This window comes from Channa argus, chromosome 5, assembly GCF_033026475.1.
Source record: "Channa argus isolate prfri chromosome 5, Channa argus male v1.0, whole genome shotgun sequence".
NCBI classification, from domain to species: domain Eukaryota; kingdom Metazoa; phylum Chordata; class Actinopteri; order Anabantiformes; family Channidae; genus Channa; species Channa argus.
The window spans coordinates 25,527,332-25,542,349 of record NC_090201.1 but is presented as its reverse complement, the minus strand read 5'-3'; the positions used below and the strand labels follow the sequence as shown (position 1 = coordinate 25,542,349).

At 40.8% G+C, this 15,018-nt stretch overlaps 1 protein-coding gene and 2 non-coding genes across 3 annotated transcripts; all 3 read left to right on the top strand.

Annotated features, from left to right (window-relative positions):
* Positions 1-2,924: 2,924 nt before the first annotated feature.
* Positions 2,925-13,862, top strand: ahcy (adenosylhomocysteinase). The gene is made up of 11 exons (XM_067506166.1): positions 2,925-3,083; positions 6,750-6,940; positions 8,528-8,603; positions 9,041-9,193; positions 10,274-10,386; positions 10,597-10,804; positions 11,002-11,089; positions 11,180-11,297; positions 11,735-11,857; positions 12,064-12,135; positions 12,572-13,862. The coding sequence occupies exons 1-11, from the start codon at positions 3,056-3,058 to the stop codon at positions 12,701-12,703; spliced, it is 1,302 nt and encodes a 433-aa protein (XP_067362267.1). The 5' UTR covers positions 2,925-3,055; the 3' UTR covers positions 12,704-13,862.
* On the top strand, positions 8,808-8,944 carry LOC137128305 (small nucleolar RNA SNORA17). The gene has a single exon (XR_010914539.1). It is a non-coding gene; the product is annotated as a small nucleolar RNA SNORA17 (small nucleolar RNA).
* On the top strand, positions 9,924-10,058 carry LOC137128304 (small nucleolar RNA SNORA17). Its single transcript, XR_010914538.1, has one exon. It is a non-coding gene; the product is annotated as a small nucleolar RNA SNORA17 (small nucleolar RNA).
* Positions 13,863-15,018: the final 1,156 nt, after the last annotated feature.

Sequence of the window (15,018 nt, the reverse complement as noted above, 5' to 3'; positions counted from 1 at the left end):
TAACTTCACGAGACAGATATCTGAATATGTGTTCAGAGCAGGGAGAAGCAAACCTGGGCCCGGGTCGAAATTCTGTGAAATTCTGTGAAAATGTTCACTTTTTTTTGGTAACGCTTCCTTGTAATCTGTCGATGGTTACAAGGTTAAGTTGTAGTTCCACAAGGAGGGTGCTTTTGTATAAAGTTATTCAGATATTTCCCATGCTAAGCCCTCACAGAAATAATCATAACAGCTCATAATCCGATTAATATCCTGTAACGTGAAATGTTTCAAATCCCACCAGAGCAGAGCTGTAACTAGATGTCTTTTTTAGCCCCTCTCTCAGGAAAGCTAATTAAACTATCATGTAAATGGGAAAGCTGTTTTTTATCATTGGGGTTAGGGGATTCAGAAAAGCGAAACATGCTCCAGGCAGATTTCTCCAGGAGAATGCAAATTTCTCTGCCGTGTATATAAGTAGGTTTACGATTTGCTGTGAATCCTCTTTAGAATCAAAGTCTGACTCAAAATTTCACTGACACAAAGTGCCTTGCAAAAGCAAACAATGTAAAGAAATTTAAGAAAGCAGCATGTTGCGTCACTATACAGCTAAAGCCTGTGAGCCAGGCTTCCAAAATAAGTCTGATGTGGAGGAGATATCAAGTTACTCTTCTGCTGCATTTCTAGTAACCGGTAACTTGGCGCCTTGATTACCAGGAAAGCGGATTCCCCTGAGTAACCTGGTTACTGAAGTGCACGTAAGCACAGTCTATGTCAAACATATTTAAGTACCCAAAAAAATTCTCAATTATTAAAACGTAGAGCTGTTTATTTTAAGAGCCAAAAAAAAAAAAAAATAGATCAGCCCCTCTCCAATGTAGACAATGGATTAGGGAGAAATAAAAACTTTACTTTTTGCTGGCCTGGTGATAGGGACAGGCCACCTTACTTTATTTTATAATTCTCCCATATTTTCTCTTTCCATTACTCACTTTGGTTTTACAGTTGTGAAGCTGTTACTGAGCAGATTCAGATGATATTTTAGGTAAGTAAAAAAAAAAAAAATGGCCCCAGGGCAGGATTTGCATGTTTGCACAATATTAACTGAAACTCTTCCTGATCCTTGTTTTCTGTTCCATATACGGCACAAAAACTGTGAGGCTGTTTTAAGGTTTGACCCAGTTGTTTGTTTTTTGTCATGCTTTGGGCAAAAGTGTAACCTGCAGTAATGCTATAGTTCCAATGGATCCAGAACAACTCCTTCCAGCTTCTGAGAATAACTGGAATTTAGAGTAACATCTACCAGACTTCAAAGTGATGAATCTTTGGTGGGTCAGGTTGAGACCACATGAAACGTGTTCTGAAATTAGCTGTAGTGTTAGCTATAGTGTTTCTACCAGCGGGCTATAGAGCGTAATTTTATTTAAAGCACAATTTAGACTGCTCAGAAATGGCATCATTTTGCATCTGAATAGTTCTGTATAACTTAAGCTCCAAGGTCTTCACATCTATGTAAATGTACTGGAGTCAAAAATTTATCCATGCCTCAAATCACAAAGGCACAGTTCTTCTTCTTGCACTCAGATTTCAAAATTATTGAATAGTACAAGTTGAACCACTGACCCTGTGGTTCATGGATAACTGCTCTATGAACTGAACTTCAGCCACACCAAATATACTCAAAAGGTACACTGCTCCCAAAACTAACACAAATTGATTCTCAATAATCTCAGAAGGCAACCGTACGTATCTCCTGACACTTACGTATTTCAGTATGTCAAATGTCATAGTGATGGAATGTGTGTGATGACCTTTGCCCTCAGTGGAATTACATTAGGTTCTTCTCTGGGAACATAGATGCGCAGCTCTTCTGCGTTGCAACAGATGGGCCCAGCGCTTATCGGAAAGTAGTTTACCTTATTTCTACAAATTAAGCATGATTTCTACTAAGTCTTGTTCATTTTTCTTTGATAATGGCTCAGTGTATGATAAAGGCTGCAAAATGATGGACAGAAATAATGTTGTAAAACTTTTTACAAGAAAATACTACAGACTTTAACAAATACTACAGATGCACGTGTTTACTTTTTAATTCAGTTCTTGTTACAGCTTTGACAATGGGTGTATTACAACAGGAAGAGGGTCCAACTGAGGCTTCATATGCATGAGGCCCAGATTGCTTGGCCTAAACTATCGAATGTTTTGTATTATGTTCTAGAGAATCATTCTCCCACATACACATTATAATTGCACATAGGTCACACATTCACCTGTTTAACTATCTAGCTCACTTAGAAAAACAAAAAGAACACACAGTATAAATTAACTCATTCATTAGTACAAGTTAAAGTGCACATGGAAAAGAAAATGTGTTGCACGTGCTTGTGTAATGTGTTATGGAATCTGAGCACCCAATACTAGAGAATATGTGTAATAATGGAACGAATGAATGAAAATAGTGTATCAATAACACAATAACGCTGCCAAACAAAAATATGAACTTAAATAAATAAATTTTTAAAGATATACAAGATGATTTGTTTTTTAATTCCGAACATTCTTGTAAATTTTATGAAACGTAATCGAACAAAAGTGGTTTGGATACTGACTCTTAATAGAATTAAGAACACATTTGATGTGAGAAATATTACTGCAGTTCAAGTCCTATATTTATGTTTTTAAAGTTTGATTATACCACAAAATACAGGTAATACACGTATATAGGGAAATCTACCACGCTTTTAACATGACCTACAAATAAATTATTTTTCACCGGGTAAATCTCAGACAACAGTCTAAGCCAAAAATTGACAACGGCACCCGAAGTTATCATTGGCTGGCCAGCCCACATCACCCGTCGCCCAATCACAATCACTCATTTTTGAGGCGGGCCCTGTCTGGAGCCAATAGGGATCCATCTCAGGTCCACCTCCGTCGGGTAAACTCGTGTGACTGTGGCTTCGGATAAAAACCAACTCGTCATGTTGCCGTCCCTCCCTCTCCACCTCTGTCCGTCGGCCAGCCAGCCAGCCGCTGTGCATCATACCTGCCGGGAACCACACACCAGAAAACAACAATGTCCGAGAAACTTACCTACAAAGTTGGTCAGTGTCAACGTTTACCGTTTAAGTGTGCTTATAAGCTAGCTTTCAGGAAGTGGGGTAGCGATTTGCTAGCTAACTAGCATGCTGTTACGGGTTACATGAACTTGCACGTTGAGTAACGGCTGCTCTAGCAGACGGGTCTAGCCTAAAAGCTAACCCGACAATAAAACAAATGGAGTCGTGGCTCTTCAGTTTTGTTTTGTTTCTTTTTTTTTAAGGGTTTTTAACGTTAGCTCTTTCCCGGCTAAATTGTTCAAATCTTGCTACACATGCTAGCAAGATTAAATTATAAGGTCTCGATTATTGACACTTGGCGAGCAGGATGTTTGGGGGTTAGCCCGAAGTTAATCACAATGGTTTTTGTTTGCAGATTGTGCATATTCGCTTTTGGATATTATCACTTTTCAGACTTTGATTCGGGTCTGCGAATTAATTGATATGTAACAAGCTTACTTGCGCCGAGCGTGGGCTTTGCTGTTAGCGGAAACTGCTTATACGTAACTGTGGATGTTGTAGTTCATTGGCGGAGCAGTAGGCGTTAATCTGGTCGGCTCGAGGTTTGTTTGCAAACTTCATTTCCCATGATGCCTAAAAGCCTACCGCCAGTTTTTTTTTTTTTTTTTTTTCCGTGAGTGACAGGAGCAGCCTAGTAATGCTGGGACTGCACGTGGTGCTCCCGTGCAGCACTATTATGAGATTTTAAGTTTATAAACGAGAGAGCAAATATTTTGTTGATTTAAAGTGTCTTTGATTGGCCCAAGTAACCCGAAACGGGGGTGGAGGACTAAAGGAAGTAACACAGTGCTGTAGCAGGTTTCCTATTGACAGATTTGCGCACAAAAAATGCACTGAAAAACAAATGATATTCAGTTGCTGTTGTTTCAGTTCTGTATGGAATAAGAGCAATTGTAGCACATTATAAGCAAATGTAACAATTGCTGTAGGTGCCGCTTTGTACATGTGAATCTGTTGGTTTAGGAGCATGAAAAGTTACACAATGTCCTGCTAACAGGTAGCTCTGGGGCAAAGTCCACAAGTTCTACGTTAGCTACATGTGATCAGGTGTCAAGGCTTCATCCTATCGACTGCATCAAGTCAAGTTTTGACATGTTATACGGTGCCACTCCTTTACTACACCCAGTCAATCAAGAACACATTTTATTGTCCATATAGTCTGTAGAGTTGCAGCATGTTATTCCTGTATAGGTTAAGAGAGCAAAAGAGGAAATTTAAATGGAACCAGTTGTAACTTTTAATGCCTTTTTTTTAAAACATTTTTAATTAATATTTTGCAGTGATCACTAAGCAAAGTAAAATACATTTACATTGTAGCTGTTTTGTTAATTAATCAGATATTTTTTGTTTGTTGCAGCTGGTCATGTGTGGGTATTTTATTTTTATTTTATTGTGTTTATACGTAATAGTAATGAAAATATATATTGGGGCTCTTAAAGCAAGACATTGGAAGACATCACTGTAGTCTCTGGAAACTGATGAGCACTTGTCATAAATTTATACCATAAATTCTATAGACTAAGTGACAGTGACCCATCATGGGGAAATGAGGTGGAGTTTTCTTTTCAGCCCTTTTTTCCCCCCACTGATACAATATTGCTCATTAAGTATTTTATTTCTGCTTTTTTAAGTCTGTGTGACACCTAAGGCCTTAATGTGAGTTTTACATGGTGGCTTGGTTTTGTTATATTCTCCAACATATGACATTTGGCTTTAGCTGATACCCACTTCTCATGCTAACACTGTGTAGTTATAACGCGGCTTTGAATAGAATTCAAGCCCCACTCCCAATTCAATTTGTTGCCCTGCTCCTCTCCAATCTGAAGGTAGTAGTTAACCCAACTTTACATCCAACTTCCTCTACTAATCCTCTCTCTGGCCAGTCATTCGGTTTACTGCTGGCTCAGCGCATTAACCCTGACTGAGGTGTGTTTGAAGTGTGCCAGCCTCCGTACTTTGGAGAGAGGGTTGTACTTTGAGACCTAGATAGGTCAGATGCAGAGGGGTCCGATGGGAAAGGGAGACATGTGACTGATTCACAAAAGCAACCGTCTGAATTTAAAAACCCATGGAGGAAAGTAACTTATTTAGACTCCTACAAAGCACTAAGTGTTTATTAAATTTTACTATCAGACTTTGTTTTAAAAATGAGGCTTCATTGCTTCGTTAATGATCTCTTTTATTTAGCGTTTCATTCATTAAAATCTCATTTGAGATTTGTAGCAGCATGTTCTTGGTGTCCACAATTTCTCATTTAATGCGAACTGGAGACGGGTTATTTTATTTTTCATTTGATGCTGTCCTGTCCTACACTACTGGAACTACACAAGTAGCCCAACCTAAATCTGTAGCAGAGTGATGCATCTGTCCGTTTATAAGGACAGATGCATCACTCTGCTACAGATTTCTCTAGACTTTACCTGGAGGCGATGTACGTCCAAGTAAGACAAACCTGAGATTACCCGGAGACTATCCTTCGAGCCCCCTAGTACAAAGTCCACTTTATGTGTGTGAGCCTGTCTGTTGCTTCGTCTTTAACTGTCGGGAGGCTTTGAAGCAATGTTTCTATTAGGTGAGAGCCAGACCATCTGTAATTATTAGGAAACTTTGCCATTTGGCCACATTGATTGTGGTCAGGATTTTTTAGGAATCCAGGGAATTTCAGCTATTCTCCTGTCTTGTGTATTAAATGTGCAGTTCCCTATACACTTCTAGTTCGCTCCCTCAAAAGTGGTACGAGGGGCTGGGGAAATGGCAGGATACTCGCTAGACAAGTTGCCAGCCCATCTCAGGACTCAGAAACCACATGTGCACATGCACATTCAACCTTAGCGCAACTGGCTTAGCAATTAATCTAACTGCACGTCGTAATTTTGTGCGCGTTCATATGAGCCCATGGTTACAGCATGAATGTCACGGGTAATTGGTCAACTGTTAATCTTAAACAGCCAAATTCAAGTCTGTCAAAATCCTGAGTTGGGGGGGGGCGCCCTACACACCTTCTGTTACAGGGAAATGTTTGATTTATTTATTTATTAATTAGTCAGATTTTGTGGTCCCTTCACCGATGAAGCTTTAAAATTGCACCCGTATAACGACGGATGTCTGGAAATGAAAAGAGTGGCTGTGCAGGCCAACTGCTGGCACCACACTTATCTCTTGCTGTGTAACAGCTGTGGCTTTGAGGATTTTCCCAGTACAGCAGTAGCATAGTGACTCAGTTGGATTAGTCAATTATACAGTATTTAACACACAAAAAGACATACATCAGCACACGTTGTTTACCATACGTTTTTTCTAGAATTAAGCAATCAGCCTGTATTGTATATATTAGATGCAGTACCCATAAATTGGTCAACGTCATATATATTTTTTTTAAATGTATGTTTTTAAAGTACCTGTCTTTTATTCTGGTGTGACTTTTTTTTTTAAATAGAAAACCATACTCTAATCTGCATATATGGAGTATATAAAAAAAATATATCCACAAAAACTGTAAGGAAAAAAATCCATAATCAATATAAAATATTTGTTGAAAAATCTTCCATTTTGCAGGATCAAGAATCTTGATCGTTGCGATAGACTTTGCGATAGACATTTTGGTAGCCTGCAACCTTTTCATCCTGCTGCGTGTCCCTCTGTCTCCCCCAGCCGACATCAGCCTGGCTGAATGGGGGCGAAAGGCCATCGAGATTGCGGAGAACGAGATGCCAGGTCTGATGAAGATGAGAGAGATGTACAGTCAGTCCAAGCCTCTGAAGGGTGCTCGTATCGCCGGCTGCCTCCACATGACCCTTCAGACTGCAGTTCTAATTGAGACGCTCACTGCCCTCGGAGCTGAGGTAACATTTACTGCACAAGCTGCTATTTAAATGTGTTAACACACTCTATGATGAGCATTTGGTTTCATATAACAAAGTGCAGAACTCAATTCTGCTTTAGTTGAAGTATGATGTTTTTTCTGCTGAGACCTTGTAAATTGTCTGTATTAGTCAAACCTCTCTAGGATATTAAAGATCTGCTGCCAGAGGAGTGTTTAGTTTAGTTATACTTCATCCTCGTTACTTATACCTCATCTGTGTGAAGAAGCATAAACAATGTGTTGGATTTATATATTGGTTGCTTCATGGCTGCTCGTAGAATGAGTTGCGACTGTTTGGTAGGGCTCCTGTGAGTCATCGCGTCTCAATTCATTTGATTAGAGGGGGGGGCCAGTGACGCTGTGCCCTTTTCCTGCTCAACGTTTTTCAACTGGAGGCCTTCAGGGTGCTGCTGCAAAAAAAAAAACCGCGAGGCGCATTGCACCGCATAACAAAAAAGCCGCCCCTGACTGCTAAAACACACCCTGTCTGATTAGGCTCTTAATGAGCCATTTATCAGAGCAAATGCCTTATTGTGTCTTGGAGCTTTTCTCTCAAGGTTGGCGTGTTTTGTTTCTCACGTTGGTTTTGTCTGCCTGACCAGGACTAGTCTGGTCCTGCAGAAACCCTGAGAACTGACACAGAATAAGTATCTCTCACGCATGTTCTCAGGGTTCGGGACAAGATTGAATCCATTTTTTTAAAAGCCATAAAACTATGGTGCTGTCCAATTTAATGATTTATTAGAATATTATGCAATGTCTGTCTGTGACAATAAAGATATTCTGTAATACCAGTCAGTAATTCAGTAGCTTAATCATGTTTGTCAAAGTGCTTTACACTAATCACAAATGTCATACTTATCACTGGCACAAGGTTGGAGGGAAAATGATCTCAGGATATTCAGTTATAAAGCTTCAAAACGACCTCAGATCTCTTTAAATTTACTATTTAAATTTGACTTTTACAAACTAATAACCACAGTACACAATCCGGTAACTAATAACCCTTGTGTATGCAAAAATTAAGACTGATTTCAGGCATTACTACTTTTGAACCTCTGCCACCAGACTTGTTTATACCCCTTGAAGGTTTAAAGCGTAAAATGAACTGCTTTAATCTGATTCAGACGTAGTTTTGTTGACGTCTGACCTCCTGACGTCCCTCTTTAAAGGAGGCTCAGTAAAATCTAGAGGTGTTTATGTGCAGCTGGTCAGCAATCAAACAATCTCTCTGCATAGCTGTTGTTGAGAGATTTAACCGTGGGTAGCAGTGTGTGACAGATTTGCAGTGGGGGTTTATTCATTTCAGGTTTTAGAAGTAATAAATCCCAATTTGAGTCAGTTGGATAATGTGTTTTTATTTGTTTTACCATTTTGTTGAAAAAACCCAGTTAAACCGGTAAAAGGCGAAGTAGCTAATTTCTTATTGGTAACAGGTTACTTGTGTTCATGTAAATGCACTGAACAGGTGGATGTTTGTCCGAATGTCAAAAGACATTCAGTCAAAACTTTCAAAGCTTACTTTTCTTTCTTCTTCTCCCGAATTCATTTCTTCTTCTGTACTCAGGTTCAGTGGTCCAGCTGTAACATTTTCTCGACTCAGGACCATGCTGCTGCTGCTATCGCCAAGGCTGGAATTCCAGGTAACACCTGCAACGTCCAAGTACATTTTTTTGACTTTGCATTATGATATAATCCTGTGCCCATATCATGACTTTGTTGCTGTTGCTTCAGCAAAGTGCTTGATATTTAACTAATAACTAGAAATATGTCTTCAACTGAAAGTGGGAGTAAATTTTTCGAACTCACCATTTTCATGGTGTTAATGGTTCAAATGTTCATATTGTTCTGCCCCTTGAGGCGTTGCAGCTCAACTGTCAAGTGTTGCAGCTGTGTCATAAGGTGGCGCAGAGAGACTGGTGGTGGTCTGCACTGAGACTCCACAACACGCCGAGCACTCAGACTGATTCTCACCACCAACACTTTGCCTTTGTCCACGAATGAAAACACAAACTAATAGCCAGTAACCAGTCCAATCAAAATTACAAATAGGCAGTTAAGTCGCTCTCTTTCCCTGTAGTGTATGCATGGAAGGGTGAAACCGATGAGGAGTACGTGTGGTGCATCGAACAGACCCTGTACTTTAAAGATGGTCAGCCGCTCAACATGATCCTGGATGATGGAGGAGACCTCACCAACCTGGTCCACCAGAAGTACCCCAAACTGCTGGCAGGTTGGTTCTTTAACACACACACACACACTATTATTGTTCTTGTATGTATTTATTCTTTTTGCTATATTATTGGCATATTGGAAAGTGTTTTGTTGTTGATCTCTGTCCTGGAGCTTGTTGGTGGGACGTAGTAGTTGTGGACAAACTGAAGAACAAGGCTGTGGTGGTAGATGTAGCAATTCCAAGCACTAGCAACATCTCGAGAAATACCAGGAACTGAAAGGGGAGTTTCAAAAGATGTGAAAGGTGGTGCCCATGGTAATGGGAACACTGGGGGCTGGGACCCCCAAACAGGTAGAGTGGCTCCAGCAGATTCCAGGAACAACCTCTACTAATATGAAGTCAGCATGTTGCCTGGAGAGATAAAGATCAAATTGCATTCAATACAAAGTCATTTACATATGACATATTTTCTGAGAAGAAAATGTAAAAACTAATGCAAACAAAAACACCACATGCTCTGCTTAATTTTGGAACTTTTACTGTTGACCGTTTGCTACACTCGGACAGTTCAGTATTGAGCAATAGTGTTGGACAATAATGTCTTATGTACAGCTTTGTTTAGAATTGGTTGCGTAATGCAAGAGTTGCATTAAACTTAAAATAAAATAAAAAGTTATATGCAAATTTTCTATGGCTTTTGCAGTATTTTCATAAAAAATAACCATAGTAGCATTTAACCAATTGAATCTCTCAGAAAATACTTTCTTGTCTGTCTTTTTTTTTTCCCCCTGCCCCTTGAGGCGTTGCAGCGCAACTGTCAGTGTTGCAGCTGTGTCATAAGCGGCAGAGAGAGACAGGTGGTGGTCTGCACTGAGACTCCACAACACAGAGAGGACTCAGAGTGATTCTCACCACCAACACATAAACATATATTATTTCACATGTACAGTGACAGTCTCCTAGCTTTTGTGGCTGAAAACATCCTGAACAACGCTTGTGGTTTTTTTACGGTTATATTTTTTTTATTATTATTATTATTATTATTTTTAAGTGATTTCTTCTTACCCCTCCATTGTACATTTGTTAACGAAACATAAAATATGCAAATCCCAATTTGAAATGGTCTTGTCTTTTCAGGTATTCGTGGGGTGTCGGAGGAGACTACTACAGGTGTCCACAACCTGTACAAGATGTTAAAGAAGGGTGAGCTGAAGATCCCCGCCATCAACGTCAACGACTCGGTCACGAAGGTAACAAGCTTTCATCTTTAATCTTCCTGCAATGTGGAGTGTGACAAAATGTGCTCAGCCAATGATTTGACATGTTGTTGTTGTGACATGGAACTTATGGGAATAGTGTGACTTAAAGAAATTCACAGAAAAATCTTTCAGTCTGACTCGAGGCCTCCAGTGGGATCTCGTCTCCGCTGTCTTAATAAGATTGCGTTTATTCCACCACAGAGCAAGTTTGACAACCTGTACGGCTGCCGGGAGAGTCTGATCGACGGTATCAAGCGAGCCACAGATGTGATGATTGCTGGCAAAGTGGCAGTGGTGGCGGGCTATGGTGACGTGGGTAAGGGCTGCGTCCAGGCTCTGCGTGGGTTTGGAGCTCGCGTCATTGTCACAGAGATCGACCCCATCAACGCCCTGCAGGCTGCTATGGAAGGTGAGCAGTGAACACGAGACTAAAAGCAACGTCGCATTTGCCATATCTGCTTCTTATTACCGTGGAGAGAGACCACTGCAAAGAACCCTGTAGGATATTCAAGTCTCAATGTGAACATGTGGGTTGGGGTGGTTAAAAAAATCCATTTAGACAAAATAAGTTTATTTGGTCTCCACTTATTTGCTGTTGGTCTTTAGGCTATGAGGTTACCACCATGGATGAGGCTTGTAAGGAAGGAAACATCTTCGTCACCACCACTGGTTGTGAGGACATCATCCTGGGACAGTAAGTTTGCCCAACAGAGTCAGAAGTCTCTTAGTGCTTAGTTGAACTTGTGTGTTTCTAATTTGTGTGTGTGTGTATGTGTGTGTGTAGCCACTTTGAGCACATGAAGGATGATGCCATCGTCTGCAACATCGGTCACTTTGACTGTGAAATTGACATGAGCTGGCTGAACAAAAATGCTGCGGAGAAGGTCAACATCAAGCCTCAGGTAAGAAACTTAAACCGAATCATATAGATGGAAAATGGATATTTCACAGTTCAGTCTCTTTGCTTTTTCTGTCCTTTATTCTTTAGTCCCCACAGGAATTCGCAATGTTACAGTTGCAACAAATAATTCTCCATCAATTCTGTATAAAACGTCATATAAAAAAAAGAAAAAAGCTGCAACATGCATAACAGTTTTGTAGAAAAGCTGTCAAAAAACCAGCAATTTTAGACCACAGCAATCACAAAGGTTGTTAGCAAAATCCTGGAGTGAATGAATGACAACACAAAAAAAACGCAACAGGATTTTTGGATTAAAAACACTAGTAGTTGGAACTGCTGAGCTGAGCTGAACCTGCCGCCGACATCGAGCTGAGTTTGGTCTGAAGTCGTCTTTACTGCTGTAGCGACAGCAGAAATAATCCGTCCCTTCCTCCTCAGGTCGATCGCTACCGCTTGAAGAACGGGAATCACATCATCGTGCTGGCCGAGGGCAGACTGGTGAACCTGGGCTGTGCCATGGGACACCCATCCTTCGTCATGAGCAACTCCTTCACCAATCAGGTGCGGTGTGTGTGTGTGTGTGTGTGTGCGCGCACGCAACCAAGAAAAGACCATTAGAATAACATAGACGATAGAATCTTTAAATTCCTGTCAGTAATATTGTGTGTGTCTTCAGTCATGAGACGGTGTTTTGGCATCGATTTCACTTTGGATGTAACTACAGTGTTATTACAATCCACTGGAACGTTCCCTTTTCTTTCCTGTAGGTACTGGCTCAAATCGAGTTGTGGACGAACACTGCCAAATACCCCTTGGGAGTCTACTTCTTGCCCAAAAAGGTCAGAAATCACACCCTGATAATAGAGTTTACTCTTCACTGAACAGACAGGACAAGATTCAAGTTTACTTCTCTAAGAAGTAGTTGAAAAGCAGGCAGACCTTGCGCATCCACCCACGTGTGATCTGCAGAATGAAACTAATTTATGCACTAACAGATCATTGTCTTGGTTCTCTACCAGCTTCAAACTAAGACCAGAAAGTGGGTTCACAGGGTGGGCGGGAGTTTTAACAGACCGAAGGTTTGATTTGCGTCACACGCTCAGAGAAAGTTAATAGTTTAAAAAAGCAAAAGATGGTCACTTTTAACGAGCAGGGTTACGCCCACAGAGCTTTTCTCTCCATCCAACATGACTCCTTTTGTCCCTGAAATACTCCCCCACTGTCCAATACTGTCCACTGTCCATCTAACAGGAACTGTCTTTTTCCGATTAACAGTTGGACGAGCAGGTGGCAGCTGCCCACCTGGATAAACTGGGGGTGAAGCTGACCAAGCTGACGGACAAGCAGGCCAAGTACCTGGGTCTGCCCACTGAGGGGCCATTCAAACCGGACCACTATCGCTACTGAGCCCCCCCCCCTCCTCCCCCACGTCCCTGACTGGGGTAGAGGAAGAGGAGCAGGAGGTGTGGCCATAGAAGGGTGTTGGTGGTTTTGGTGTAGCAGGGTTTGGTGGGTGGGAGCACTTGGAGAGTTTGGCCAGGTTGCACTCTGGGTGCCATGATTTTGTTTTGGCAGGATCTCAACGCTTCATGGACACAGACGGTTTTGTTCTTCGCTCGCTTACTTTCCAAATCAACAGTAAAGATGTTTTTCAAAGTTTTATCCTGTGTCGATCAAAGTGGTTTGTCACGGAAGTTTGGAACCAAAACCTTGTTCTGCTTTACTAAGGTGAAATAAAACCTCACCTTCCAAAAATACAGTATGTAAAACCCATAAATCCCAATCGACCTCATGGTAAAACTGTTTGTAAACTTCAGGGAAGAACATTTTTTGTTCAAACAATTCAAAGCAGCACCAGAGCCTGTATTTCATGTATGTCGGTCTCCTCACCATCTTATTTTTGCTTTGACACTGAAGCCTCCAGTTCTCTGCCGCCTCTCCTCTCTTTCTCATCGACGTGTATCTGAAACCCCATCAAGTCCTCCCGTGTCCTTCCCTCTTCGTTTTAAGGAACAACAATCAACCGATGATCTCAGCTCTTCTCTGCGTCTGGTAGCGGCTTCAGGAATAATAATTGAATATCACGATGAATGAAAACGGCGAGCCGTTTAGTGTACGGCTGTGTTCGCGTTAGCACTCAATTTAAAAAATAAAATAAAATAAAATTATAGTAACTGCAAGAAGTCTGGAGACTTTGGTTGGTGTTACCCAGGCTGATGAGTAGTAGGAAGGAAAGAAGCACAGCTGCCAAAGGAACCACCCAAAGCACTTCATGTCCTTGCCTGATTTAATTCCTATTCTTTCAGTTGCCTCCTTTTCTTCCCATTATTGTGATTTACTGAAAATGACTCAAAGGCCTTAAACATGTCCAGTGGACCTGCAGGTTTGTTTTTTTATTTTTTTTCCTCACTGTGGCCAGTCAGGCTCCTCCAACTCTGGATGTAAATAGATCAGGTTGTAGTTTAAAGTCTTAGAGCTTTTCAACGGTTACAGTCTTAAGTTCTGCTGCAATGGATGTTGATCCTATCAAGTGTGATGATGGAAAAATAAAATGTGTTTACTCGGATTTTCTTTTTTTTTTCTTTTTTTTCTTTTTTTTTAAATTCCCTTCCTTGTGGATGTAGTTAATGTTATGACCCAGTGGAAATGAAAATTGTACTGCACAACTTTTCCTCTCTTGACCTCAAAAAAGAAAGGACTGGCATGTTTAGCTTTTTTTTTTTTTTTTTTTTTTTTTTTTAAAGTTACAAATTACAGTTGGTGTCGAGCTGTTATGCACCAGAAAAGAACTTCATGTATCAGTTATCTTGTCTCTGAAGTAATATTTTGAAATGGAAGCTCTTGTGTTTGGCCTCCAGGATCTAAACGGGGAAGGGATCCCTGCTGAAAGCGCTGATAAGATCGTCGGCTGTACAATTCCTGCGGGCATCAATCGCAGCTTCTATTTTGTTATAGAATCGAGTTAGCTGACAAAACATAAACCAGATGTGGGAGCAGCAGATCTAAGGCAGATGTAAGGAGTCCTTTTTTGACCCACTCTGAAAGTCTGCTGATGGGGTGAAAAGTCAGGTGGGATGGAAGAGCATTTAAAAAACACACACACACTTTAGATCATGCCTCAAAAAAAAAAGGAGGATTATTGAAATTTAAAAGTTTGATCCGTCCTAAAACAGACAGGTGCCCATGTGAACTCTAAAAGATGATTTTCTTGCTGTAAATATAGTTGAACATAAAATACCCCATAGTGCGTCTTCATAGGAAGTGACGGTGGGTAAAAGCAACAGTCTTGGTTCAGAGCAAAACTGGTGCATCTACAGTAAAACTAATGTGAGGCTGATCAAGTAACGGCACAGAGGAGCAGGGCTGTGAGCCACATTCCAACCGGACCTATTGCAGTTAAGTGGAATGTGCTGAAACTCAGCTACCAGGCTGCTCTGTGGCTTCACTAGTCTCCGTTAATCAAGTCAAAAGTTGACATCTTTTAAGTATAAACCTCGTCCTCGTGATCAGCGACCTTTTTAAAGGCCTGTGTTAACAGTAGGGCTCATCATCACTACAAGGAGATAAAAAAGGGGGGGCGGTCTATGGGTGTTTGAGGCAACCCCAGTGTTAGCACTACATTGAAATACATGCACTTTGTTTTCAATGTTAATAGAACATCTTCACATATAATTTATAAAAAACAAAAGCTTAATGAACTACTTTTACTTGACTCATCCACC

Excerpts from the sequence above, each read along its gene's own strand:
- ahcy (XM_067506166.1), top strand. The coding sequence starts at position 3,056 with ATGTCCGAGAAACTTACCTACAAAGTTG. Across the intron at positions 9,194-10,273 it reads GTACCCCAAACTGCTGGCAG|GTATTCGTGGGGTGTCGGAG; the intron begins GTTGGTTCTTTA and ends TTGTCTTTTCAG. Across the intron at positions 10,805-11,001 it reads CCTGCAGGCTGCTATGGAAG|GCTATGAGGTTACCACCATG; the intron begins GTGAGCAGTGAA and ends GTTGGTCTTTAG.